This window comes from Lethenteron reissneri, chromosome 48, assembly GCF_015708825.2.
Source record: "Lethenteron reissneri isolate LAM-NWPU_2019-01 chromosome 48, ASM1570882v1, whole genome shotgun sequence".
Classification (NCBI taxonomy): Eukaryota; Metazoa; Chordata; class Hyperoartia; order Petromyzontiformes; family Petromyzontidae; genus Lethenteron; species Lethenteron reissneri.
Window position 1 is genome coordinate 830,733 of NC_083826.1, and position 24,789 is coordinate 855,521.

Consider the following 24,789-nt stretch of genomic DNA (forward strand, 5'->3'; position numbering starts at 1 on the left):
CCGCACGGTCCAGGAATCGGCGTCCGTGTCCGGGTGGCAGGAATTGATTTTCACCGAGAGTTCATTCCACTTACTGTGTTGAAATGTATCATTGCACTGCACTGTACTGTACAGTTTTGGCAATGAACCTCGTGATGAGTGACACTCATCTCTGGGGTTGCTCTGTGGAAAAGGTGACAATACCACTTAGATGCCAGTGGCAAGGCACACACGAACAGAATCAGAATATTAATATATATACTGGAGGAATCCGAAGAGCGATGAAGCTCTTTTTCACCGACTGGTGCACTGCCTTCACCAACCTCGTCCTGACCAGGGTGGTGAAGTATGGTTAAACAACTTTTATTGCCAAAAGGTTGTCATGCAGCAGTGGGTTGGCAAAGGGTCGCAAATGCTGAGCTTACAAAGCCACACGATCAGGAGTCTCTCGTCTAAGAGACAAAACTTAACAAGAAGACAGAGTTTCCTTCATATATATAGAGATCAGTCCCTCTACATACACACTCGCCAGCCATAAGGCCATCTGGGAGTGAATCATTCCAGCAGCGATGGATCAACACGAGCAAAACCCCGGGGCGATTTTGACCTCCCAGTGTCGAGTCAGCAGAGACAATGCCAACTCGCGTGGTCTGTCATCTTGGCGAGGAGATGTCAACTCCCTCGCCTGATGTGCACGAGGTCGTGGAGACTAACCCTGACGCCTGCTGCTGCTGCTGTATATTTGGAGTTTGGGTGTCTCTCTCTCTCTCTCGCCGTAGTCACTGCGTGGATTTCCCTCCGGGTCCTCCGGGTTTTCCCTCCACATTTAGAATGAATGTCCCACGTTTAGAGTAGTTTTGGCCGCTGTATATTTGCCCGTGATAAACCACTTGGTTTAGCCATCATGTGTGGCCAGGTCGCTTCAGTAAATAGCTTAGTGGGCCTTACCTTGTAAAATACAAACATTGCAGTTGTAGTTTATATTCTCTACGAGGTTCCATGACAATGACGTTACCGGCTGCAGAAATACAAAACAACAAGCGGATACACATCGAGAGCAGCTGCTAAAACACGCGGCAGTCAAAGAGAGACGCGGCACTTCCACGTAGAACACGAGAGCGCCTCAACTCACATCGCTGCGAGCTGTCGGTAATAATCGTTGCGTGTCAGCAACCACCCCCTTGGTGGCTGTGGCTCAGATTGCCTGGCCCCAGTGTTTAATAGACACGACGATGACTGTTTACTTCGCGTGATGCAGCAGCAGCTAATAGACTGCGAATTGTGTGCCGGGCGGGTGGCTTGCAGGACAGATGAATAATAACGATGATGATGATGATGACTGAACGCTGAGATGACACCAGCACCTCGGCGCTGCTTCACAGAGCCCGCGGCCATGAGGACATGAGACACTGGGAGACACAGCGGAGTGTGCAGAGAGACACAGATAGACACGCGGGAACACAGGGAGACACAGAGTGACACAGAGAGACACAGATAGACACGTGGGAACACAGGGAGACACAGAGTGACACAGAGAGACACAGAGTGACACCGACACTGAAAGACACAGACACAGAGAGACACAGACGCAGAGAGACACAGACACAGAGAGACACAGAGAGACACAGACGCAGAGAGACACAGGGGAAGACACTGGGAGACACAGGGTAGACATTGAGTGAGACAGACACAATGGAGTGGTAGACAGTGAGTGAGACACACAGAGAGACACTCGGACAGAAGACACCCATTACGTCTGACTGGGACGAAGCTTTACAGAGATAAACGACTTAGGATTTGAAGACAAATCGTCAAACAGAGAGACATGTGGATATAGGATTGCCACCAGGGCGATAGAGACAGTAGCACAGTGATAAAGAGACCACGGTGCTTTAGGAGACAGGATCTCTGGTTACATGGACGGATAGATGGCGTGAAAGAGAGATACACGGTCGAGACGGACTGATAGCAGAGTGACAGGCACAGGCTGAGAGAGAGGGAGCCTGTGATAGTGACCCAGCCAGACGTGGTGATTGAGAAAGAGTGATAGACACAACGTGATAAAGACATTGAGACATACAGCAGACAAAAGTGTCAAATACACATACACAGTGACACAGTGTGAGACAGACACACACAGTAACATACTGTGAGAGAGACACATACACAGTGACACACACACAGTGACAGGCACAGTGAAAGACACACACAGTGTGAGAGACACACACAGTGACACACACACAGTGACACACACAGTGTGAGAGAGACACACATACACAGTGACAGGCACAGTGAAAGACACACACAGTGTGAGAGACACACACAGTGACACACACACACAGTGTGAGAGACACACACACAATGACACACACACACATTGACACAGTGTGAGAGACACACATACACAGTGACACACACACAGTGAGAGACACACACAGAGTGACACACACAGTAACACACAGTGTGAGAGAGAGACACACACAGTGACATACACATAGTGACACAAAGTGAGAGAGAGACACACAGTGACACACACAGTGAGCGAGAGAGACACAGTGACGCACACAAAGTGAGAGACACACAAAGTGACACACACACAGTGAGACACACAGTGTGAGAGACACACGCACACACAGTGACACACACACACACAGTGAGAGAGACACACAGTGACACACACAGTGTGAGAGACACACACACAGTGACACACACACAGTGAGAGACACACACACAGTGAGAGAGAGAGACACACACAGTGACACACACACAGTGAGAGACACACACACACAGTGAGAGAGAGACACACACAGTGACACACACAGTGACACACACACAGTGAGAGAGAGAGAGACATAGTGACAAACACACACAGTGACACACACAGTGACACACACACACAGTGAGAGAGAGAGAGACACACACACAGTGTGACACACACAGTGACACACACACAGTGAGAGAGAGAGAGACAGGGGGAGGGGCGCGCGTGGCAGGAGCAAGGGGGGTGAGAGCGTCCTGCCGGTGCCAGGCACCACAGCACCACGACCTGCTGCCACTGCCGCTGTTGCTGCCACTGCTGCTGCCGCTGCCACACGCGGTGACAAACTTGGTTCGCACGCGCCCAGCACAGGCCCGAGTGTGACAACAACAACAGCGGCAGCAGCAGCAGCGGGGTCCACGAGGCTGCGAGCGGCTGGGAAGGCCCCCCCCCCCCCCGGTGGAGGTGTCGGGATGAATCCAGGTGAGCACTGAAGTCTACAGCCACTTGGGAAGTCGGTACCTTGTGCATTCTTGTTCTTGAACTTGTTTTTTTTCTGCACGATTGTTTATTTGTGCTGTTGTTGTTGGTGGTGTTTCGAAAGAATGAAATCACGAGGGTTTTCAGTTGGTTTGTGTTTAACCAGGTGAGCAGTGAGGGGAGAGTCTCATGTGCAAGAGTCCCGACAGAGACCTTCTGTAAATCCACTGCTGGATGACGAGGGCCTCACTAGGCCGTGCGGTTGTTTCACCAGACTCTCACCACGATGGTTAGTGAAGACCGTAGATGTGGTGACATAGAACTACAGTACAACAATCAGTTTTTTTGCTGTATAATTATTATGGAGTTGCCACCAGCGTCATTCTCATTGTGAGGTTTTGCTCCTCACGGCATCGTATAGACATCGTTTCTTACGTTGATTTAGCTGTCAAATTGTATTTAGTGTCTATTTGTTTTATCTGTATGCATCTGGAGTTTGTTGTTTAGCTGGATATGCACTCAATACAGCTATCCGCTGGTATCCATGAGTTATAAACTTCTAATTGTCATCATTTTGCCAATCCACTTCTGCACGAACGCCTCTCTATGTTATGTCAATCACTCAAGGTGGGGGTTGTTGTTTGACCATACTTCACTACGCTGGTCATCGTGAAGGGCGTGGCGAGGATTGGTTGATGTATCATGCGAGCCATGTCCATCATTCATCGAGAGCGGGGGTGGGCGACCTCTTTAAGGACTTGCTCGTAACGTTATTCACGTTGCACGGCGCCTCTTAAAACGTTGGAGTGAATTATCGAATTCGCCAAAAATGTCTCTTCTTTACTCTTTGTTTTCTTCGGTAAAGTCACGTAGGTAAAAAATAAATAAAATAAAACATGTAAACAGCTAAATTAAATCACGACGCAGCGGAAGCACAACCGCGTGAGTGTGTCTCAGAGATGGCTGTGACGAGGGGTGATCTTGCTGTGGCGGTTGTGCTTTCACTGCGTTGTCCCCACCTGAAGACGGACGCTTGTGTTGCGCCCGAAACGTCGTGATTTAATTGAGTTGTTTCCATTATTTATTTATTTTATTTTTTACCTACGTGACTTTACCGAAATAAACAAATAGTATATGTATCCTTGCAGTCACGAAAACTTCAAATCTAGAATGTCTCTTCTTGCTCTTTGGGATGCCGACCCCAGATCGAGATTCTAGACAATCTGACGTCTTCCCTCCTAGACACTCATCGAGACCATGGCCTGGACTCGAACTCAGGTGACCGGGTTCATGGTGCAGTGCAATCACCGCTGCTGCTACCTGGCCATAAATCAAGCAATCTCCTCGACCTGCTGCAGCTGCAGCAGCTGCAGCTGCTGCTGCTGCTGCACAGAAGCAGCACGTACACTCGTCAGGGGCAAGGATGCATTCCTGAAATACTCGACACTGTTGCAGTGGCGATGGCCGTGTAAACTTTGTTCGTGAACTTAATTACAACTATTGTCGACAACAAAGTGTTTATCTTATATATATTTGAGTCACCGGTTACTTTGAGTTGACGATAATCATCAAACGTGAAAATGACTGAAATTATCCACCAATATCACCATCAATGATATCACCACCATCTCGAAAACGAAGATCTTAACGTTGATGACTAAACCAAGACATTGACTTGGGAGACTGCCTTGATTCCCACTGTTCTATTGGCCGGGTCTGGATCAACCTAAAAGAAGGTGACTCACTGATCCATGTACCTACTAAGATGTTCAACATCTTCCTGTGTGAGTCCATGCAACAGCCCTGCAGCATGCGCCGTTAAAGCTCCATTGTCCAGGGCGACAGATGAAACGCGCTCATCCGTCCCGTACTCAATGAACTCAGCCCGGTGTCATTATTGGCTGCTCCTCACTCGTCGAGGGTCGGTGACTCGGCAGTCACGTGGATCATCGCAAACGTGGCGAGAAGTAAGCCGCTTGCATTCATAAACGGTGCAAAGTAAACAACTAGAAGCACTCTCCGGCTTCACCCGCAACTCTACGTGGGTAAAATATTAAATTTGTTTCGAAATCCTCCTTGAAATGTGCTTTGCATAGTCTGAGATTTCTGTTTTACCCGTGCCGTGACTCCAGTCAATGAAGCGTTGGCTGTAGACCACAGACATCGTCATCCCGCGTCTCTCGGCGCCACGGCTGCATCCGAGGAATCAACCATACACCCCAATTCAGAACCTTCCAGAATTAGATTTGAGACTCGGCAAGGCTGTCAAGGATAAACACGTGACGACGTCACCATCATTAGACGGGAGACAAACACACGTGGGGAGAGGCATCCTTGGAATCGCAGTGAGAGACGGAGGGGCCCGTGGACTGGAGAACATACAGCAGGTTCGCGACGTGATCCAAACTGCTTAAAAAAAGAGTGGAAGCCAAGGAATGGAACGCGTCTGATAAGACGTCCCCCAGAGAGATGGAACGATGGAATCAGCTTGCGTGCAGGTGTGCTCGGTGGAGTGTTACATCGCGTGATTGCGACAGATGGTGCTGGCTTTCGGATGTCTTCATTCAGCAGTGGATTGACCATGGCTGATGATGTTGACGAAGCATATCACTTGGTGGAAAGTCAACAGTGGTTGTTCTAATCACGGGAGGATTCTGGTATTGGCTCACGCTCAATGCTCGCGGTAGGATATACACCTTTCGTGTTGTAAAGATGTCTTCAGTTTCAGCGCGGAATGTTTAGCACATATGGAGGCGCGCGCTGGATGGAGGTGGCAAGAGATCGAGAGAAGTGGAAGGCACGGGCGGAGGTCTTTGGCGAGCAGTGGGGACGTTGGAACAGCTCACAGATGACATTGAAATTCTCTCTTTTCACGGAGGGTCCAATGACATCGGGATGTTTGGCCGGCACCAACGCCGTACGCGCCGCACGTGCTCAGCTCTGGCAGGTAACGGGAGAATGCGGAGGAAAACCCGCGCGTGTCCCTTCTACCGTCCGCGCAGAAAACGAAGACGTCTCGAACGGACGAGACGCCGCGGGTGCGGGCTCGGCCGAGTCGGCGCGCCGGGGGGGCAAGGCGGAGCTGGCCGGCGCTCCCCCGGCCTACACCAACGCGGGCTTCGTGGGCGACCCGCCCCCGTACTCCCCCACCGACCACAAGAGCCCCACGCCGCCGCTGCCGCCGCCGCCGTTCTACCCCGGCCCGGGCGGCCCGTCCGGCGAACTCGGCTACGCAGCGTTCCCGCCGGGGCTCTACCCGGGACCGTACCCGGGACCGTACCCGGTGCCTCCTTCCGGCGTCGGCGTGGGCTACCCGATCCAGCAGCAGCAGCCGCCGTACCCCGCCTTCGCTGCGGGGCACACGGTGAGTGCGCAGAGCCTCGCCTGCAAGTCGGTGCCGGCCCCTCGCACGTGTGAGGGTGTCCCCCGGGTGCTCCGGTTTCCTTCCACATGGAAACACTCACTGACTGGCCGGTAACAACTTCATGTATAGGGGACTGCAGAGATGTGGGGTGGGGGGGAATAGAATCAGAATATTTATCCTGGAGGAATCTGATGAGCTTGTGAAGCTTTTTTGCGCAGATGTCCAGTCGGGGCAGGTCAGGACGTTACAACAACAAACAATACAAAAACATAATACAACAAACAATACAGCAGCAAACAATACAACAACATAATACAGCAAACAATACAACAACAAACAATACAACAAACAATACAGCAGCAAACAATACAGCAGCAAACAATACAGCAAACAATACAACAACAAACAATACAACAAACAATACAACAAACAATACAAAAACAAACAATACAGCAGCAAACAATACAGCAAACAATGCAGCAACAAACAATACAGCAACACGATGGGAGTGTGGCTGTAGCCCTGCCCACCACCCGTCTGTGGACTCTCCCCGTGCCTCTCCGAGTTCTTTCTCTTCGCGAGCGAGCACATCCCGTGTGGCGTGTTACAAGTTTAAATTATTATTATCTTTAACTTTGCTGATGACACTGAGAAGGTCGAAACCCATTCAGAGTTTTCTTGCAGAAATGAAAGCTGTTGGATAATAGGCATGGCTTTTCTCCAGGTCCCCCAGTTTCCTGGTGTAAATAAAACAGCATACAGGATCATCATCTTTATTTATACTGGAGGAATCCGATAAGCTATGAAGCTCTTTTACAATGCCATCAGTGTTCGTCAAACATCGCAATGTAACAGGAGCCTCCTGAAAGAACATTTAAACTTAGTGTGGCTTTTCTGAGTAGGGAAGTAATTATTATTATCTTTAAATTGTCTGGAAAGCAAATAGTTTGATGTACCTGTGTGGGGGGGGGGGGGGGGGTGTCAAGTGTAATGGTGGACTCAGCTTGGTCACCAGTGACTTCAAATACAATTTTGGATTATACTGAGAACACACGTTTCAGTTTGACTGTCATGTAACAAACATTTATTTTAGCAGGTTGTTGCGGGAAAGTAACATGCCCCCAAGTGTGTGTGTGTGTAAGAGGCCACTTGAAGGAATTTCAGAATTATTCCTGTGATATCTGCCTCCGCGGGACCATTTCTAGCACTTGACGATGCGCCGCTCTGTACGAGTCCCAAATTATTGCGTGGGGCCTGGTTCGTGTCGCTATTTCTGCCGCAATTCCATCGCCTTTTGATAGAATGATGTCTCATTCTGCCTCACTCTTCAGAAAAAATGAAAAATGTACAAATCCTGCGTGGCCAGTATTTGCACAAAAATGTAATCAATCCGCTGCTGCTGATGGCACAATTGCGCCTGTGCGTTAGCTCTGGAGTGCACAGCTTTTGCTGCTCCAATCCTTCCCCAAGATTATGGAATGGAGGTTCATATGCACAGGAAGATGACTTTGAAGATATCAACGCAAAATAAGATATGATAAATAAAGATGCCGCTGCTTTATTGATTCTTATGAAAGATGAGTTTAGTTTAGTTAAGTTCATTTATTTTTACTTAACCTGGACGGGGCCCATTGAGCTAAACAACAATCTGTCAAGGGTGATGCTGGAAGAGATGATGATGATGCAGTAGCTGCTGATAATGATGGTGACAAAAGTGGTGGTGCTGATGATGATGAAGAGGATGATGGTAATGTAAAATGATGATACATTGATGCTGCTGCAGATGATGATGATGATGATGGTGAGGATGTTGCTGGAACCTTTGTTGCTGTTATTGACCCGGGGTGCAAGAAGGCCAGGAGTGGATGAATCTTATTTTCGTTCACCACCAACTAGGGGGTCAGCGGCCTGCTGTTGGCAGTGTGCTGTTCTCTGCTAATCTGCGCATTGCTGCCACCCAGGTTTGCTGTCTTCTCAACCTTTATTGCTCCGGCTTATCTTTCCCTTTCATCTCGAGCCATACAAACATAATTAGTGTGTAGCCCTTTGTGGGACGGCTGCCTTTGAGTGTACGGTAAATGTGGGGGATTGTTTTGCATTTTGCCCTATGAACCCGCCGACTTGCACTCAATGACGAGCCACACACACATACTTCCGTGATGCCTGTTCTGAGCCGCCTTTAGAGCGACTCAGCCTTTAACCGGTGCCTGGTTTGTTGTGTGCGTTGGACGTAAGGGTTGGTGTATCACTATGGGGTAGGGGCTCTTGTGGGTGGGAGCTGACATTTTAAAGCGCCCGCTCGCAAACCTCCTCGAGGAGGTGCTGACGAGAGCACCGGCACCAAACCGAGGATCAACTCACGCTGGAGGGGACACGGCACGCCGCCCCGTTTCCGTTCTAACCTCACCATTCTAAACTCCCAGTCTCCGTTCTAACCCCCCCGTCTCCGTTCTAACTGCCCCGTCTCCGTTCTAACCGCCCGTTGTCACTTCAAAGGGTGCCGCAGATCTTTGTAAATTCGAGGTCCAAAGCTCAGGCACTGGCACGCCGCTGACCCCCCACCATGCGGGTTTGAGCGGTCAGCGCGAACCCCGCTCCGAGCACGCCGCTCCGCACTCGCAAAGCTGATTAAAGAGGGACGCTTCTTCATGTTCCCCTTCTTGTTTCGTACGGCTGCTGATGTCGACGCAAAGCAACGACAACAACCTCACATTCAGCTGGTCAAGCCCAGACAGCTGCGTCAGCAGCAGCGGAGTAGTGCATCATCATCGCCGTGGTGTCGCCTTCGTGTTTGTGCGGGACATCAATGTCACCGTGGGTTGTTGTCACATCGCCCGGGAGATTCCCTTAATGTCCATTTGGAGGATCCTCTTCCCTCGGGCCCATCTGGCGTGCTGCTTGGCCCTGAGCAGGGCCCAGCTGCTGGGCCCTGCTCAGGGCCGTTGGCGTGGCCTCGTAGCTGTTGTTGTCGCTCTGGAGAGCGGGAGGTCGACTATCCATGTTCAGTCGCCGCGTTGACCGCGTCCGTCATGGTTTCTCACTCAACGGAGTGGGCCGCCTGAAGGCTGCTGCCATCTTCCACTCCCAACGGGACGCTAACCATGGTGGAGAACGGTCTAGCGGCACGCTGGGCTGGCAATGCAGAGGAGGTCGCCGGTCTGATCTCCCGGCGTGCCAGTCGGAACGGTGAAAGTTTCTTAAACCCACCGCCACCGCCTCCGTCCACCCAGCAGCAGCATAATCGGCAGGCATCACCGCAGGGAGTCCATCGACAGCTAGCGTGTGGTGGGGTAGAGTGTGCGTTTACCAAATCTATTCCAAGATGTCTGACCAGCATTGAAGAGGAGGCCAAAATTCACCTGTGAAGCGTCGTGACGGAGAAGCGCGTTGTGTGTGTGTGTTTGCGTGTGTTTGTGTGTGTGGTGCGTGCGTGTGTTTGCGTGTGTTTGCGTGTGTGTGTTTGCGTGTGTTTGTGTGCGTGCGTGTGTTTGCGTGTGTCTGTGTGTGTTTGCGTGTGTGGTGCGTGCGTGTGTTTGCGTGTGTGTGTGTGTGGTGCGTGCGTGTGTTTGCGTGTGTCTGTGTGTGTTTACGTGTGTGTTTGTGTGTGTGGTCCGTGCGTGGTGTTTGTGGGGAGCGGTAGTGTCGGGGTTAGCGCTACGAACCCGACGACTCCAGTACGATTCTCGCTCACGGCCAAAATCAGTGACGATTATCAGAACCGGTCCTGGGCCTCCCTTAGGTCGACTCTGCCTCAAATGGGATGACAAAGGCGGTTGGGCGTGGTGTTGGTCACCCACCTCCTCGTGTGCCGTTCTGCTCTTCATAGGTTATCGCTAACAGCACTTGCCCCAACAGTCTGTTAAGGCTATACGGGGGATCTTTGTTTTTATGTGTGCGTGTGTTTGTGTGTTTGTGTGTGTGTTTGTGTACACCAGCAGTGACGGCCACGGTAATCGTCTCGAGGGCACACGTGCTTAGCGCATGCTTCAGGAGCAACATGCTGCCATTCTAATGAACTAATTAACAAAACTCAACAAAATTCCGTGAATAACGCTGTCATAAAAATATATAATCAGTCACATATCGGGCGATGCTTAGAAGAAGCGCCATTGTATTTGCTTGTTGAAGAGTGTTGATTTTGTTTGTTAATTGTGCTTCGTGCACCACTGACAATGCAGTATCATCACCAACTAATTTGTTTAGCATTGGTGAGGTTCCCAAAATAACTATGATTCAGGAGCAGACGAGATAGGTTTGGACATCTATGGTCACCCTAACATTTCAATTAACACCACCCTGGTCACTTTATTGGCCTCTTGAGTTAGTTCCCACCTGTTGAAACAAAATAACCTTGAAACCTAAACAGAGTTCAACAAGTTGTAACATATTTTAGGACTCGGTAAACTAAAAAAAATGCCCCCTCCCTTGGAAGTTTTATGGCTCGAACCCCATAAGAAATACGGCCAGGATTTGGCTCTCAGTAAATCACCGGTTTACAATTCGCTGTGAACGGGGGACGTGGGGGGCAGTGGCGCTCAGCGGCTCCCCGCCGCCTCGGTGACACGGGGGTGGTGGGTCAAGCAGATCTTGGGAAGCTCCCAAAGCCCCGCGGGAGTTGGCTTGGAGATGGTAGAGTGGGAAGTGGATTCGTGAACACATCTGTGTGGATTCTGTGAGCGATGTCCCCCCCCCCCCCCCCGGTTTGGGGTTGGTTGTGATCGTTTGCTCTCTATGTTGTTTTTGCTCCACGTGTAAAGCACCAGAACGAACAGGTCAACCATCCCAAAAGCAGGCCCCCGAAGTGAGCCTTTCCTAGATTAAATAAGGACTATTATCACGATTATTATCACGATTACATTATATCATGTAGGGTTTAAACCGGTTGAGACAGCACTGAAATAACGCATAATTGTTGCGAGGCAGTTGGCGTTTTATTCATTAAGATCACCAGCTTCTGAGATGAGTGATTACCTTCCCTGGGTTAACGTGACCTCAAATGAGCACTTGGCGGACTGCAATTTACAAGCACAGACCAAGAAGGGGACTTTGGCCACGTCAGCGCTCTGATCAGCCCCGCTCACTCTCGATAACCGACTTAACCTGTAATCTCACTTCTCCACCGAGCAAATAAAACACATACGGTGTTTATATCCCATATAAAGGGATATCTTTAACAGGTGGCTTATCTTACCATGAATGCCTTTAGAATCTTCAACCTCAACACGGCCCTGGCATTTCAGTGGCAATGGCACCCAGCTGTACATGCCCTCTCACAACAATCGATCTTTATTGCGATTTTGGGCCTTTTGAATCAGAATATATATTCATACCGGATGAATCCGATGAGCTGTGACGCTCTTTTTCACAGACATCCAGAAATGAAGTCACCAGAAAGTACTGCACGATTAAATTAATTATATATATACCGTATATAAGACAATTGTAGTGCTCAAAACAACTTTGTAAAGAATAACGAACTCCATTTTTTTCCAATCCATCCGTGCTGTCGACTGACTCCCTGCCCTCTGTTCAAGTCTAAGCTCAAGGCCTTCCTCTTTTCCTGTGTCTACCACATAACGCCTCTTTCTCTCTCTCCAGAAAATACAAAAAAACCCATTCCCGTGCCGTTCCTCTCTGGCAGAGGTGGCCAACCTGTAACAGACTGAGTCAAACAGCACCCAGGAGTTCTGCAGGGAGCCAATTGTATATATATATCTGTATGTGTGTGTGTAGACACAGTTTTCGGCAGAGCACGGGAGACATTCGCTGTTGTTTGCTACGCCTGTGACAGCGGCTCGTTCCACGTGACGCCCCTTCCACAGAGCCGCGTGCGGCGCATTAAAGAGCCGCACGCGGCACGCGGCTCGGGAGACGCCGGACGGCCCCCGCTGCTCTGCAGCGTCTCGATGCGCTGCAGGTTCCCCCACTTGGGTTCCCAAACTTGGGTTGCCACTTGGGCCGGCGACGCAGCTCCGCGTCGCGCGTCGTGAGATGAGTCGAGAGCGCCACGAAGGCAAAGCGGCGCACACGTACACACACACGTACACACACACACGTACACACGTGTGTGTGTGCTCGCTAACAGCACTTGCCCCTACAGTCTGTTAAGGCTATACGGGGGATCTTTGTCTTTGTGTGTGTGCGTGTGTGTATGTGTACGTGTGTATGTGTGTGGTGCTGGCCACCCACCCCCTCGTGTACCGTTCCGGCCTTCATAAGTGCTCGCTAACAGCACTTGCCCCTGCAGTCTGTTAAGGCTATACCGGGGATCTTTATATTTGTGCGTGTGTGCGTACGTTTAACTTCTTTCGCACCGTACATCGCCAACCGCGCTAATGGGAGGTGCGGCTGACGGCTCTCCCCGCCGCCTGTGCCCGTGTCCAGGTGCTGGACCTCAGCGCGCAGGTCCAGGCGCCACCCAAAGACTACCTGCTCGAGTCCATCCTCGTCACGCTCTTCTGCTGCCTGTGCACCGGCTTCTGCGCCATCGTCACCTCCAACGAGGTGGGGAGGGGGGGTGGGGGCTGCACCGGCGCCAATGACGACGACGATGATGACGACGACGACGACGATGACGACAATGATGACGACGACGACGACGATGATGATGACAATGATGACGACGATGACGACAATGACGATGACGACAATGATGACGACGATGACGACGACAATGACGACGATGACGACGACGATGATAATGAATACGACGATGACGATGACGACGACGATGACGACGACGATGATGACGACGGCAATGACAATGATGACGACGACGATGAGTCGCCGGCCATTGCTGGTGACGACGAGAGCCCGCGGAGGCGCAGGACCCCATAGCGCACTGGGCCCCAACGAGACGCAGGGATTCTAGGAATCCACTGGAGCTCCGTGTGGGTGAAAGCGGTGGCAGAGTCGTCTTGCGCACTGCACTACGAACCTGGTGGCCCAAGTTCGATTGCAACTCATGGTTAGCAGGAGCGTTTAATATCTGAAACCGGTTTTAGGCCTCTCCGAGGTTAACTGACCCACCCATGACGACCTGGTGAGGTGGTGTAGACACCAGCACTGGGAAGACAAAGATGCCACACCAGTAGCACTTGCCCAAACAGCCTATGAAGGTTATATGGGGGATATTTGTCTTTGTCTGACCACGTGTCCATGTATTTCCATGTTTTCACGTACCTGGCGTGTGTATATGTCTAATTGTCCATCTGACCACAACTATTACCGTGTCTCTATGCGAGTGGATCGGCCGTGCGTGCTACGGGCTCCGCTCTCTCCTCGTGCGCCGTGCCGGCCTTCGTAGATGCTTAAGAAGAGCACTTGCCCCAACAGTCTGTTAAAGGCTATGTGGGGGATCTTTGTCTTTGTGTGTCGGCATGACCATGCGTATGTGCCCACGATTGTGATCATGTGACCATAGTACCGTTGTGTCCACCTGTTCACGCGTCCACGTGAATGTGCGTGCGGTCTCCACTGTGTCCATGCAGGCATCTGTAGGGACGAGTGTAGTAGTAGAGGGTGTGTGTAGTAGTGGGTGCGTTTAGTAGTAGTAGGTGTGTGTAGTAGTAGTAGGTAACGTGTAGTAGTAGTCGGTGCGTAACCGCTCGCTGTGCGCCGTCTTCCTTCGTGCCCCTCCCTCCCTCCTCCGTAGACGCGCAACGCGTTCCACCGGGGGGACCTGCTGGCGGCGCAGGAGTCGTCGCGACGCACCCGGGCCCTCGTGCTCTTCAGCCTCTCGTTCGGCCTGTGCCTCTGCGTCTGCTGGCTCGCCTTCGTCATCGTGCAGCTCTACATGTGAGCGGTGGCGGGCGACGCGGCCCGGCGCGCCGTGTCCCCTCCAGCGCGAGGGGATCCTCGGTTTGATCCCCAGTGCTCTCGTCAGCACCGCCTCGAGGAGGTTTGAGAGCCGAGGGTTTGAAATGGCAGCTCCAAGCGACACCGTGGCTCTTCACAGAGACCCCACGTCTCCTCACAGAGCCCCCGTGTCTCCATACAGAGCCCCGTGTTTGCTCACAGGCACGCAGTGGCCCCGGCGTGAGATGATTCTCAGTTTGATCTCCAATGCTCTGGTCAGGCCCTGGGAGATTTGAGAGCGGGGTTTTAAAATGGCAGCTGCAAGCGACATCAAGTGTCCTGACAAGGCAGCCCGTGACCCCAGTATGAGGCGATTCTTGGCTTGGAACCGTGGTTCTCTTTAGGACTTTAGCGATGACGTGGCCGAGCGGTAGCGCACTTGCCACTCGTTGCACAGGTTCGAGGTCACGAGCCCCCTTGGCCGCCCTGGTCAATACTACGGCCGGATTAACCAAACGCTACCCATCTTCCACAACACAGGGGGCGTCAGCTCGGTCGTACGTCGAAGGATCCCGCGACGTTATTCCACAAAATGTGCCATTATGTGTCGTTCACGGTCCAAATTTGGCAAATTTGAAGTCCGATTGGAAATTACCCATTTGGGTAAACCCACAGAGACGACACCCCCCTCCTGCTGCAGGCTCTCACTGTCTGTGTGGCACAGCGCCTTCGCGACAGACAGCCGTGCACCGTCGGCGAATACCGCGAGGAGTGAACGTCACCCCTGTGATCTCATTTCTTTGGGAGGTGTGGAGAGCAGCGCTTTAATGGCGGTTCCAGGAAGGGGCTTTTACGACACTGCCCCACATCCTATTGTAGCCCAACACCCCACTCCCTACCGCCATTAAGCGGTCGTATTTGGCCTCTTAGATGCTCTCCGTTTTATACCGATAGCGGCGGCGTGCGGCTGATGTGCTGGCCGCATGCCAATACCTCTGTCGCAATCATTCACCCGCCATCTCTTTAGCCCATTGACAGTGGACGCACTGTGTTTTATAGCTCCAGCAGTGTTTTATGAGGGCTGTGTGTAATGCACCACAGACACAAAGATCCCCGTATAGTCTTCAACGCGATTTTACCCAAAAAAACCCTTTATTATGGATATTGGTCGCGAAAGCCTTCGTGTTAAACGTGAACGGACCCTTGGGGCAAGTGCTGTTAGCGAGCACCTATGAAGGCCAGCAAGGCACACGAGGGGGTGAGTGGCTACCACCACGACATCCGCCTTTGTCTCAACAGTGCTGATATTTCCACACCACAACAGGTCCTCCTTCGAGGTTGAGTAGACCGAGGGGAGGCCCAGGACTCATGTATTCGTCACTGGTGTTGATGGCTGTCAATGGGAATTGAACTTGGGTCGCCGGGTTTGTAGTGCAGCGCGCTAACCGCTAAACTACCACTCACCTCAATATGATACAAGACGATGCAGATCACGACAATTAGACACCAATACAAAGCCAGGCCACGAAAATGAGAGGTTAGGACAATGCCAGGTTGTGACGATTAGAGACCAAGAGAATGCCAGCTCGTGACAATGGGACAACAAGAAGATGCCAGGTCATGTAGGAGCATCAGAGGCCATGTCCCAGTTGGGGCGGCGGTGTCTTCTGCTCCGTAGCGTCGTAGATTTAGTTCCAGTAACAATAGCTGGCTTGCATGACACAATGTCTATACTTTTATGTTTATAATTTAAAACGTGTGAACGGTACAGAATTAATTCACAGCGATTTTCAATGGACGAGTATATGGCACATGATATGATAATGTAGGACTGATGATGCATATAATGTTGCATTGTATAATGTTGCATTGTATAATGTTGCATTGTATAATGTTATTCTAATCGGGTTTGATGTGAACAAACAGCACTTAGCGTGGGTGACGCTTGATATGCATTTGCATAAGGAATGTCTGTTCATTATGAACACATGGGTCGTACAACATTTTGACGTTTGTATTCATACTCGTCATAATCACGCGATCTTAGATAACAGCAACCAAAGATGGTTTAATTATATTAAACGTGTAAGAGAAACGGGTAACTTAAGTCGTTTTTTTTTATGTACGTAGATGATTAGAATGACATGGTGTTCAAGGTTCCCACTACAATGTTATCATGGTCTTTATTTAGACTGGGGGAATCCGATGAGCTGTAAAGCTCTTCTCCACAGATGCCCAGCACGTCTGGACATACACGAAGGGTGCCCAGAAAGTATTGCCCCACGTTGTTTTGCTCGGCCAGAATCCATTGAAGAATAGTGAAACCTACCGTCAGGATGAGCAGATTGATTTGTTTGAAGGCGCATTACAATTCCAATGTGACCCCCTTCGACCCCGACGGCTTTACGCCATCGCGCGAATTCCTTGGCAGTGGCGAATTCGTTTTTGGGCGACCGCCGTCGTCACCTGCCCTCCCCTTCTGTTCACACCACGGCTGTCTCCAGCGGACGTTTTGGGCAGTGAGCGGTGTGCTTCTATTGAACGCGGGTTGTTTTGTTTGAATTATAAACATTTTTGAGTATATTTAAAGCACGTTTTCATGTTTGTGTAATCCCACCATCATCAATAATAATAATAAACACATTCACGAGATGTCAGACGACGATTTCCAGTTGCAGCTCGGAGGCTCGGCAGGGCCAGGCTCATGGTTCGTTCTCATCCGGCCGAGGAACCCGATCCCAGCGGCCTTCACCACCGTCTCGAACACGCAGTGGTGATGTGATGCTGCTCCTGTTGCCCATGTGTTGAAGTATAATGTGTGTTACATAGTAACACACCGTACCGACACGACAAAGTTTGAGTTGCTGTTGGACGTTGCGTATTGTTACCAACTTATGTGGGATACCACAAAAGTACTTTAATTGCCTATTTTTTATCACATTTTAATTAAAGGATACATTGACATTCATTCATGGAAATGTCATGCCATGATCATACGTCACGTGTAGGAAGCCCTCCCTCCTACATGACCGTGCAAGGCCACGCACGCGCGTCACCCTGAGATGACCGCGGACGCTGCTGGGTGGGACTGTGCGTGCCCATCCACCGTACAGCCCAGATCTGGCACTCTCATATTTTCACCTTGTTTGGTTATTTAAAGTTTGACCTACGTGGACTACATGTTGAAAATGATGCTGCAGAACTGCACAGGATGATATTCGCAGACCGCTTAAATGGCACCGATGAATATTGAACTTTTTTTCGCACCTTGACAAAGTCCAAAGGGGTCGGGCGACTTAGATATTAAGGGCCAACACCGCTGATATATTAGTTTTGAATCCAGGTTTCAGCCACGACTTGTGGTTAAACTCGGTTCTTGAGTGTACAAAGTTGATGGTTTCTGCCCGGTCACCAATGACTGCACAAATAAATATCACATTAAACTTGGTTCTACATCCTATTTAGTTAATTTGCAGCTCGCAGAACGATATTCGTTTGACTATCACGCGACAAACATTACTCTGTGTCAAGAGTGGGTGAGAAAATGCTGCCCCCTCGTGCTTACGAGGTCTTTAGAGATTTCAGAAGCAAATCTGTGACGTTTTCTTCCGCAGTCCGTTCTCCAACACAGGGGACTGATGCACGACTCTGTGACTTATCCTCCTGCATGGTCTCATGACACGAACCTGCACCTCCGATTAGCACTGTTGGATACGTATGGTGAATAAGAAGACAATATACACACAGCGCACAATCGGGATAAAGTTGGGAAAAAAGATAAAAAAGCTCAATATTGCTATTCTCTGGGTATTTCGGTAAAGCCACGTAGATAGAAAAAATAATCACAATAATATTGTTCACTTTATCTAGATTCTTTTTTATATCGACGTGGCTTTACCGAAAGACCCAAAGAATACGAATAAAAAATAAATAAAAACCACGTTTCGATCGCAACACAAGCGGTCGTCATCACGATGTGATCGAAACGTCGGAGTTACATTTTTTATTCACTTAATTATTTTTTCTATTTACGTGACTTTACCGAAAGAACCAAAGAATATGAATTACTGCAGTCACGAAAGTTTTAAGTCAATATTGCTGCAGTTAGTTGTTTTGTTTAACCAGATGAGAACTCAAGGGTGTGGGATTTGGTGGTAGGGGGCCCACCTCAGCGCCAGCCCTGTGTGGGAGCGACGTCGTTAGATGAACATCCCCTGGTAGAACTCCTCCAGTCAACATAGCCTCGCACCCAACGGTCTTACCAAAGACGTTTTAACTTTCTTTTGTTTAACAAGGTGCTGGCTCAAGAGACCATAGCTTTCCGCAGTTTCAGGAGTAACTTGGGGGCATAAGTCTGCTAGTAGGGGAGGGCGACTGTTGCCAAGTCGTCCCAGTTGAGTGTTGAGGGCAATTTTCGAATTTAAAATGTGGACGCGCTGCCTCACCGCATTATGCAACCCGGTCACTGGAGCCAGAGCAGCAGAGAATTCCGCGCAGTGCTCGAATCCGTCTCGAGAACAGCCACAAAAGCCAAGGCGGCAGTGCTTTCATTCACACAGTTTATTTTTTGTTTTATATTACTATCGCTTGCACAAAATGTCCTGGAAACATGCACGGCGGGCCGCTCGCAGCGCTGTGGCGTCGCGGCAACGGGCACGGAAGCGAGCGACGTAAGACATCTTCATGGGATGGCGCGGCCTCGATGCGGCCACCCCACACGCGGGGCCGGCAGGGGGCAGGGGGGCGGCAGGGGGCACGAGCGCTCCCGAGAACACCGCGCCACGCCGTGCCGGGGAAGTAGCCCAAAGCAAGCGTGGCCCGTTTCTTGTGACGGCAACTCATCATCTCACCTCCCCCAACTCCACAGCCCGACTTTCCGCAGCAGTGGTACCAAATTTAAGAGCTGCTTCCTTGTATCTGTATGTTAAACTTCTTTCACACCCCAAGTAGCCAAATATGCTCATCGGAGGTGCAGGGGAAGGACAACAAACTCGACTAAATCACTCCATGTAATGCCAATTTCTCAATGACTCGGGCTAGGCCACGTGCTTTTGCGTTTCGTCTCTCAAGCTTTGACCACACACGACTGGGGGTGGTAGTCACCTTCAGGCATCTTCAACTCCTGAAGCCGCTCACAGCAGTGCATGGCGAAAGCGTGAGAGAAACGTTGAACGCGTGAGAGAAACGTTTAGCACGTGCGCTCACGTGGAAGACCATTCTCGGATGATGAATTGGCTGTGATAACCTACGAGCTGCATTGACATTTCTGCATGTCCAGACAGGAACCGTTCTCGAGCGTTCGCCTCTCGTGTGTGGGCGCTGCAGCCTCCTGCCACAGGCAAGAACACTCAACAGGGGATTTGGCCAAACAACTCTGGCAGGTCCCTGCTGAAAAAAAGCCTTGAGACTCAGCGAGGCCTCGATGGATAAAGGATACGAGTCATCTTTATGCCAAGTGGACAAAGCATGGCCATCATGCTTTTGTCAAGGTCACATCTCTCATATTTACACTGGAAGCAACGATGAAATCAAACTGCACAGAGTACCACAGCCCAAACTGCATGAGCCGCATGCATCAACAGCAACTGCAAAATGGGTTTCGCCGTGTCCGGTGAGGAAGGGGTTAAAATTGGCACCACCACTGCCACCACGAACAGAGTGAGAGAGGCTCCAGCCACAGGGGAACGCTGTACACTCATCTCAACAAGCAGCTGTTCAATTATTACATTTTCACATGGCGCACGCAGACACACACACACACACAAAAGTACATTGACACACACGAGTCAGCAATTTACAACAATTCTGAATTGGAGTCATGTAGTGACCTACTTCTGAGCCTGACCTTCACATTCTAAATTGGTCTAGGAATAGTTTCAAACTTCAATAAAAAAAACAGTCTGACCCTCAAACGTCTCGTGAAGCAGCGATAACTTCACAAAGCGGGGCCTCGTTCAGCCAGACGATAGCAACAAGTAAGCAGAGCACTGGAGGTTCCAAAGCGTTTATACCTTCTGCCCGCAGTACCCTGAACATGGAATTAGCTGACAAAGGTAGCAATCCATTAGTTTTTCAAACACCAGCGCTTACAACCTTGGTCCCTGAAGTCAATTCACCTCTGAAAGACTCAGTCCAGACAGTTTTGTACTTTTCTAGGTGAAACAAAAGCATGCGATGGGAACGGAAATCACAAAAAGAAGAAACCAAGCGTTGAAAATGGCAGAACGTCCACCGATGATGTTGGATGTTGATCACACAGATCCGCCAAACTCCAAAACGCGCAGAGTCGCACACTGGCCAGGAGACAGCAGTATAGCAAGTGGGGTTTAGACCTGCCTGCACTAAACTTTATTTCCCTTTAAGGATTGGGTATCTCCAGATACTCATTCCACAGTTGTCAAACGTTCTTTGAATGGAATTGGCCAATCAACCCCAATTCAGGACTCTCCTGAAACAAGAGTCTAGAGACACGGGCAGTACATGGACTATGTTTTTGAAAACCTACTATTAATTGGCTTTTCCTGTAGTCTGATTGGATCTTACTGACGAGTATTATTATAACTGGATTTTTATCAGTGTCTGCATTCTATCCGCAGTGCGAGTGTAGTTGTCATTGTTATTGTCGGGTTTTCCCATATTTCTATCGGATTTTATCGACACTTGCGAGTTCGTTTTCTTCTTCTGTATAGCGCTTTGAGATATTTCGATGTGACAGGTGCTTTGTAAAATAAATAATATTCTTGTTATTATGTTTCTGCAGCCAGAGCGGAGGGGGTGGGGACCCTGCAAATCACTTCACAGTGTAAAGTATGGCGGGAGGAATATGAACACTTTGGTGCCGATTCCCACGCGCGGAGGAGTGTACTTTTAAGCATCTCTACCAAGATAACGACAAGACTCCAGCGAAAGGAGTAGGCAGAAACGATTGAAGTCTACGCTTGAATTTTAAATGTGGGAGCGCAACTTGAAAAAACAAAAACACAATGCACTAAATAGAAGCGCACACTCAGCCTCAGAGGCGTGTGTGCGTGCAAACCCCGGTATTTAGAAAATTTGGCTTAGTCTGCTAAACATTTAAGGAGAATCCAGTTGATGCGACTGGCATCGTTCGGAACGGATCACCGAGTAGGTCTGGCCTTAAATGTCAATAGCGCTCTGTAGTTAAAAAGAGAACTTAGTTTTCTGGTAACACTCCTGTAATGTCGCCATTTGCTACGCGTAATGCGACTCCTCTTGCGTGCCAACGCGACCCCATTACACACGCGCTTTGTGACGCAAGCTGGAATTTTTTTATCAAATTATTGTCGCCCCCCCGCTCACCGCTTTGTGACCTGGGTAGTGGCACTCATCACCCCCCCCCGCTCCCCTGAGGAGCCCTGCCACTGCTGAGAGGGCAACAGAGACACGCGCCGGTTCCATGGCTTGAGGGTTGCTCAATACACAACACTCCAAGGTTTTCTTGGGGAAATTGATTTAAAAACGCATTCAATCAAAATTAAAGTGTCCACTTGGTCCAGAAAATGAATGGCGCCCATGAAACCAGACGTGCATGGCAACACAACGTATACACCCAAACAAGGAGAGAGTTCATAAAAATGAAAGACTTTTAAATGTAGTCCTAGACCGACTTCTAAATTACACACAGACACTGCACATGGGCAAAACGTTTATGCTCAGTATTCCAAGAAAGCAGCCGGAATTTTTTGTTGTAAATGGTTGCAATGACGATCGTTCAATCTCAGTCTGGCATTCGCTTCAAATCATTTGTCACCTTCTGGCCTGAAACTAAAACAACCCGAACCGACTTGGAGATTCCAAATGAATAAGAGCCGCGTGTGAAAAAACACATTCTCTTTTGAACGGACAAACAAAACTGAACAGAGAAATGGGGACGCGCGCATGGAGGAGGCCGACTGCTCAGCGGAGACCCGGGCAGCGGAGGCACCTCCAGAGAGCCTTCAAGCCTGCACGGTGTGCACTCAATTAAGCAGCTCAAGGTACGTGACCGGAACTTTTCCTTTCTGGTTCCCGCGTTCCCCCATCAGCCAATCCGAGTCCATCCCCGGCAGACTGTACACCGTGACCACCTGCGGAAAGATAACCACAGAAAAACCACGAGGGATGTTTAGACTCGAGATGCCTGAAGGCGATCCGGCAGACTCGGCGTTCAAGAAGCCGGGGCTTCGCAGTTCGGTTCTGGCTTGGCACGGTAAGAAGCCAACGGCAACCCAAATAGGCCGCAGAAATGCGGGGGGGCCCTGTGCTGGCTCAGCTCGGATGTGCCGGTGGGACAGAAGCCAATGCTTGAGCCAGCACCTCGGAGATCCTGGCCTCGGGACACAAGCACAGACATCAGCACCGAGACGCACGTGCCGACTGCCCTGCCCACTCACCTCGTCGGCGAGCAGCAGAGCCCGCTCACCCCGTTGGGGAGAGCCCGCTCACCCCGTTGGGGAGAGCCCGCTCACCCCGTTGGGGAGAGCCCGCTCACCCCGTTGGGGAGAGCCCGCTCACCCCGTTGGGGAGAGCCCGCTCACCCCGTTGGGGAGAGCCCGCTCACCCCGTTGGGGAGAGCCCGCTCACCCCGTTGGGGAGAGCCCGCTCACCCCGTTGGGGAGAGCCCGCTCACGCCGTTGGGGAGAGCCCGCTCACGCCGTTGGGGAGAGCCCGCTCACCCCGTTGGGGAGAGCCCGCTCACCCCGTTGGGGAGAGCCCGCTCACCCCGTTGGGGAGAGCCCGCTCACCCCGTTGGGGAGAGCCCGCTCACCCCGTTGGGGAGAGCCCGCTCACCCCGTTGGGGAGAGCCCGCTCACCCCGTTGGGGAGAGCCCGCTCACCCCGTTGGGGAGAGCCCGCTCACCCCGTTGGGGAGAGCCCGCTCACCCCGTTGGGGAGAGCCCGCTCACCCCGTTGGGGAGAGCCCGCTCACCCCGTTGGGGACAGCCCGCTCACCCCGTCGGGGAGAGCCCGCTCACCTCGTCGGCGAGCAGGGACAGCTCGCTCATGTCGGCTGCGTCGTAGTCGTAGAGGACGCGCGCTCGCCGCGTGCCGGTCACCAGAGGGGGGGCGCCCTCGGCTGACGGGAGCCCCAGGATGGATGGCGTGGGGACCGGTGGCGCCGAGCCGCTGCCGGTGCCGGCCGAGGCAGCGCCAGAACCCGCGGCCCCCGCCAGGTTGTTGTTGGAGACGAAGGACTGTGGGGAAGCTGAGAAGACGAAGGGGTTGGTGGACTCCGTAAGTCGAGTGGGAAAAAGCATCGGTCTCCGACGCGTTGTTGTGTTGCGCCGTGCGTTGTTCGGCATGGCGAATTCGTGCTGCATTTTCTACTTTATTTTGAAAACCGTCTTGGAAATGCGTTTAGGTTATTACTGCCGGATGTATCCTATCATACTATGTTACAAACAAAAAAACTTTGCTGGCTGGCGTCCAGACAGGACGACGTCAGTGAAACACAGCGCTGTCCCTTCGTGATGACAACATTGTGACTGACAGCACGGATTTAGAGACTGAGAGCCTCTCACCTGCCCAGCTCCTTCTGCAGCTCCACCATGCTCTGGTAACACTTGGCGTAGTATGCAGCCTGGGCCTCCACAAACTCTTTGAGTGCACGGTGGTGGTTCGCCTGTCACACACACGCAAACAAACACGCAAACACACACACAGATCCCTGTTTAGCCTGACTGACCGCAAGTGCTGTTAGTGAGCACCTATTAAGGCAGGCATGGTACACAAGGTGGTGGTATTGCCAGCACCACACCAGGCCATTTTGTCTCCCCAGTGCTGATGTTCAAACACTGCACCACATACTCATAGGGGAGGCCAAGGACCAGTTCGGAAATTCGTCACTGGTGTTGCTCATGAGCAGGAATCAAACTGGGATCAGCAGGTTTGCAGCACAATGCGCTAACCACCACGAAACCGCTCCGACACTCCATGCACACACAGTCCGAGTACCCTCCACCCGTTGACTGGTGCCATCCAGAACTGCACAGTGCCAAGTCTGCAGCTTGAATAGCAGTAGCGTTTCATATATCACCTGTCGTACACTCCTGGAATCCAGTACTTTGAATGTGGGGTAGGTGGCCCATGCCAAGATTACGTATGCGAGACACCCAACTTGCAGGGCTATAAATTGGCCAGTAAATGGCAGTGGAGCAAGCGGATTAGTGCCCTAATCTGTTCATTCTGTTGAGTGTTGGCCCAATATATGTTTTTCACCATTAGGATTCACTGTATTGGCCAGCAGTAACGACGTGTGCGCGTGTCCGTGTGTACATGTCTGTGTGTGTGCTGGCAGAGGGGTGGCGTCGTAGTTAGTGCACTGCGTTGTGAACCCTGCATCCCAAATACGGTTTACAGCCAGAGTTCACATCAGTTGGGATTATCTGATCTCGGCCTTAAATGAGTACAAG

The 24,789-nt window shown here is 51.0% G+C and overlaps 2 protein-coding genes across 2 annotated transcripts in view; one reads left to right on the forward strand and one right to left on the reverse strand.

The window, feature by feature from the left end:
- The first annotated feature begins 1,091 nt into the window (after nucleotides 1–1,091).
- Nucleotides 1,092–17,825, forward strand: LOC133354747 (proline rich transmembrane protein 1B-like). The gene is made up of 4 exons (XM_061571827.1): nucleotides 1,092–3,220; nucleotides 6,220–6,581; nucleotides 12,966–13,085; nucleotides 14,236–17,825. Exons 1-4 carry the CDS (start codon nucleotides 3,211–3,213, stop codon nucleotides 14,380–14,382), a joined length of 639 nt encoding a protein of 212 aa, XP_061427811.1. The 5' UTR covers nucleotides 1,092–3,210; the 3' UTR covers nucleotides 14,383–17,825.
- A 1,098-nt stretch (nucleotides 17,826–18,923) lies between these two features.
- The window catches only part of LOC133354748 (endophilin-B2-like), a 33,414-nt gene continuing 27,548 nt past the window's right edge, over nucleotides 18,924–24,789 (reverse strand). The window contains 3 exon segments of the mRNA XM_061571829.1: nucleotides 18,924–22,465; nucleotides 23,353–23,582; nucleotides 23,885–23,999. Coding sequence (XP_061427813.1) covers nucleotides 22,358–22,465; nucleotides 23,353–23,582; nucleotides 23,885–23,999 — 453 coding nt within the window. The 3' untranslated portion in view covers nucleotides 18,924–22,357.